Source organism: Onthophagus taurus, chromosome 7, assembly GCF_036711975.1.
Source record: "Onthophagus taurus isolate NC chromosome 7, IU_Otau_3.0, whole genome shotgun sequence".
Classification (NCBI taxonomy): domain Eukaryota; kingdom Metazoa; phylum Arthropoda; class Insecta; order Coleoptera; family Scarabaeidae; genus Onthophagus; species Onthophagus taurus.
In genome coordinates, this window is record NC_091972.1 from 33,447,387 (window position 1) to 33,451,545 (window position 4,159).

The following is a 4,159-nucleotide window of genomic DNA, read 5'->3' on the forward strand; positions in this document are numbered from 1 at the left end:
TCACTTAACGTACACAATGCGTTCCTGAGTTACCGTACGTATAACGAATGTACGTTAAACGAACACGAAATATCCATAAGAATACGTATATTTATGTTTAATTGGTTCCAAGATGATCTTTGTTCGCAGGAACGTACAAACTTGTTCGTACGAACGTACACTTACGGCCGACTCGGGACATTCCTACTTTGCTCGTTACACTACTCTATTTTACCACATTTTGCATAGGGGATTTACCGAAAGAGACCGGACGAAAAAATATCTTTGTGAATTCAATTGATACACGTGCTGAGTTCGCTTCAGATCGTTTCAGACATCGTCCGCGTCAATACATTTCGATCAAACGGGATTTTAGAAATAAAAAGTTGAAAATGAATAAAAGGAAAGGTGACCGCGAGATAGAACAAGGTTCGAAAAGAAGAAAACCGATTACTTTTGCTGAAAAACTGAAAATTATTGAAATGGCAGAGAAGGGTGAAAAACTAGCGGAAATAGGAAGACGTTTAGGATACAGTAGATCAACAGTTAACACAATAGTAAAATCAAAAGAATGTTTGAAGTGTTATGTTAAAGATGGGGTAAATCTTCAACAAACTTCAGGTACTCGTATACGTTCTAATGTGATGGAAGAAATAGAGGGGACTTTGAAAGTTTGGTTAGACTCTCAATTACACAGAAATATTCCTTTAAGTCTTTCTGCTATCCAACAAAAAGCTAAGGAAATTTATTCAGAATTAAGAAAAAAAATGGATGAGAACGCAACTGATACGTTTAATGCAAGTTGGGGATGGTTTAGAAGATTTAAAATCAGGGCCAACTTAATTAAAGTAAAATTGATAGGAGAAGCAGCGAGTACAGACTCTAACGCTGCTAGTGAATTTATAGCAACACTAAAAGCTATTGTCCATGATGGAAATTACAGTCCACATCAAATCTTTAATGTTGACGAAACGGGATTGTTTTGGAAGAACATGCCTTCCAACACATATATCACTAAAGATGAGAAACGTATGCCGGGATATAAAGCTGCCAAAGATCGTCTAACTTTATTACTAAGTGGAAACGCGGCAGGTGATTTTAAATTGAAGCCAATATTGGTTTACCATAGTGAAAATCCGAGAGCGCTTAAAGGTGTATCAAAGTCATCAATGCCAGTGATTTGGAAATCAAATCGTAAAGCTTGGGTCACGAAATCTGTGTTTGAAGATTGGTATAGAAACAACTTTATTCCAGAAGTGAAAGATTTCTGCTCTAAAAACAACTTAGTGTTTAAAGCATTACCACTTCTTGATAATGCCCCAGGGCATCCAATAACGTTAAATGAGTTATGTCCCAATATAAAGGTAATATTTTTGCCATCAAATACGACATCATTAATCCAACCGATGGACCAAACCGTTATAGGCGCGTTTAAGAAATATTATTTACGTGCAACTATGGTAAGCATGATTAAAGCTATTGATGATAATAAGGAATTAACGGTTAAGTCTTATTGGAAAGATTACAATATTCATAATGGAATTAAAAATATATCTGCCTCTTGGGATGAAGTTAAAGAAACGACAATGAAAAGAGCGTGGAAAAAGTTGTGCCCGCAATTTGTTTATGACGAAGAAACAAATGTTGAAAATCTTCAAAACGAAGTTGTAGAAGGCGTGATAGAAATTGGAACGCGCTTAGGCTTGGAAATAAACGAAGAAGATATCGAAGAGTTAACAGAATCACATGACGAAGAGTTGTCTATCGAAGATCTCATGGAATTACAAAAGACAGATAATGTCGAAACGAATGACGATGACGCCGTTGAAGACCTGCCTAAAGAAAATGTATTAAACGTAGAAACTTTAAGTGAAATTTTAAATAAAATGGAAAATCTAGCCGATGTCATAGAGAATGTAGACCCAAATATGGAACGAAATTCTAATGTTGTAGGTATGCTCCGTGATGCGTTTACTTGTTACAAAACCATGTACATAGAGAAAAAGAAGACTGGCCTTAGGCAATTCACCTTAAAACAATTTTTAACTAAAAAAACTTAAGAATCGATAAGTTAATAATCGTTTATTTATTAAGTTATTTATGCTATCTTTACTTGTACCGACTTTTTTAAATTAGAATAAAATGTAAAAATAAGGCTCTTACTTTTCTAGTTTTATTTGAATTCAATCATTCACTTTCTATAAAAAAAATAAGGAAATTGGATCGCCGATGTACGTTAATGCGGATGACAAATGTACGTTGTACGAACACGAGATCATAAAACGTCTTGTACGTATCTGAGAACGTACGTAAAGCGGGCGTACGTTAAGCGGGCGTTGACTGTAGTCGATTTAGTTGAAATTAATTTTTTCATATTGGGGGCTAGACTTTCGGGCGTTCACACGTGCATAAACAACGAGCCGAACACGGTGTCATTCCGAGGGCTGTACAAGGTTAACGGGAGAAAATTGAAATCGGGCATTTTGTGATTTCGATAGAAGAAACTACGACGAATCGAATGACGTATAGATCTTGATCATCGGCTACATCGTTTACGAGTTATCACAACTTAAAAAAGGTCATTTTTGTGTTATTTTCGTGTACCTTCGCATTATTTTGGCGTTTTAGCGGAATTCAAGAGAGATTTCGAATCGGGCATTTGCACTTTCGTATTGGCCAAGGATTGAGCTTTCGAAAGACACATTGTTTATCGAAATCAGTTAACTGGTTCTCTTGTTATAATCAAAATACTATACATGTAAAATGCTATCTAATTGGGGGCTAACTTCGCATAGGTTTGATAAGTGCCTTTCCATCCGACCCGTGCACGTGCCGCGGACTTTTCGGCGACAAGTTGTCATGAGTTCCAACGAAATTCTTCATTTGTTGTAATGGGTGTAACATACAGGATATCTTTTATACGACCCCAAACAGAAAATCTAATGGAGTGAAATTTTGGCAGATGCAACCCATCGCAATAAAAATAATTTTTCGGAATTACACTCGAGTCCGGCCAAATATTCTCAGTGTTTGCACAGAGAAGATCCATAGTTTACATAACCCTTGAAAAGTTTTTTAAAAAATTATACAGATTGGTCAGAAATTTTTCCCGAATTTCCCTATCTCGAAAAGTCGAAAACTTAATTTTTTTAAATGGCAACCCTAATTTGGGAGTTCCTTTTCAAGTATTATGTAGCTATGGGTCGTCTCTGCGTAAACTTTGGGAATATTTGGACGGACTCGAGTGTAATTTCGAAAAATTATTTTTATAGTGAAGAGTTGTATCTGCCCAAATTTTCGAAATGACTGAAATAATTGAAAAATGGTGCACTCTAGACATATGATGACTTTATCAAATTGTATTAAAATTCGGAGGGGATCACGAAAATTCAATAAAAATTGTAAAAATAACGAAGTTGGGGTCCATTTCCGGTATAACCGCAAGTTGGAGAAATCTGAAAATATTTTAGCTGAAACGAGCAATTCGGGTAAACCCGTATGCATATTTTCACAAAAATAGTGCCAGTAGTTTGCCATATACATATAAGACTCAGCTCGTCGTGACAGACCCTGTACATTTGGATTTGGATTATTCTCTACTCTTTTACATGTTTCTGGTATTTTGTTTAACAAATTTTTAAAAACTTTTATTTCATATGTATGTTTTATGATAAGTTTCATAGACAAATTAATCAAAAAAGTGTAAAAACATGCATATTTTTATTTCACTTTTTTTTACATTTCTAATTAATGCTACTTTAGTTCATTATTGTTAAAAAAATGAGTAAATGAATTTCGTTTGAAATGGTACATTGTGGTTGCAGCACTAACCAACGTTGTTAAATACCCGGGTATTTATTTTCAAGGGTAAATTTCCTGGATATATACCCGGGGGTATTTACCCAAGATGGGTATTTAGAGGTATTTATAAAATTTAATTTAAATTGAGTTGATGGCAGTTTTGCAAGCACTTCAAGAATGCAGAGTTGATTATCGATATACCAAACTTATTTATAACATCTACAAGAATGCTACAATGACGGTAAAATGAAAGTACTGAAGAGAGTAGAAGTAGTAAACTACTGATTGTGAGTAAAACAAGGCGATACACTATTAAACCCAAATTGTTCATCACAGTCCTCAGAGTGCATTTAAACAACTGGTTTGCACCCAAAAAGAT

General features: G+C 34.9%; 1 protein-coding gene across 1 annotated transcript; it reads left to right on the plus strand.

The window, feature by feature from the left end:
• Positions 1-371: 371 nt before the first annotated feature.
• LOC139430484 (tigger transposable element-derived protein 1-like) lies at positions 372-2,039 on the plus strand. Its single transcript, XM_071197543.1, has one exon. It carries the CDS (start codon positions 372-374, stop codon positions 2,037-2,039), a length of 1,668 nt encoding a protein of 555 aa, XP_071053644.1.
• Positions 2,040-4,159: the final 2,120 nt, after the last annotated feature.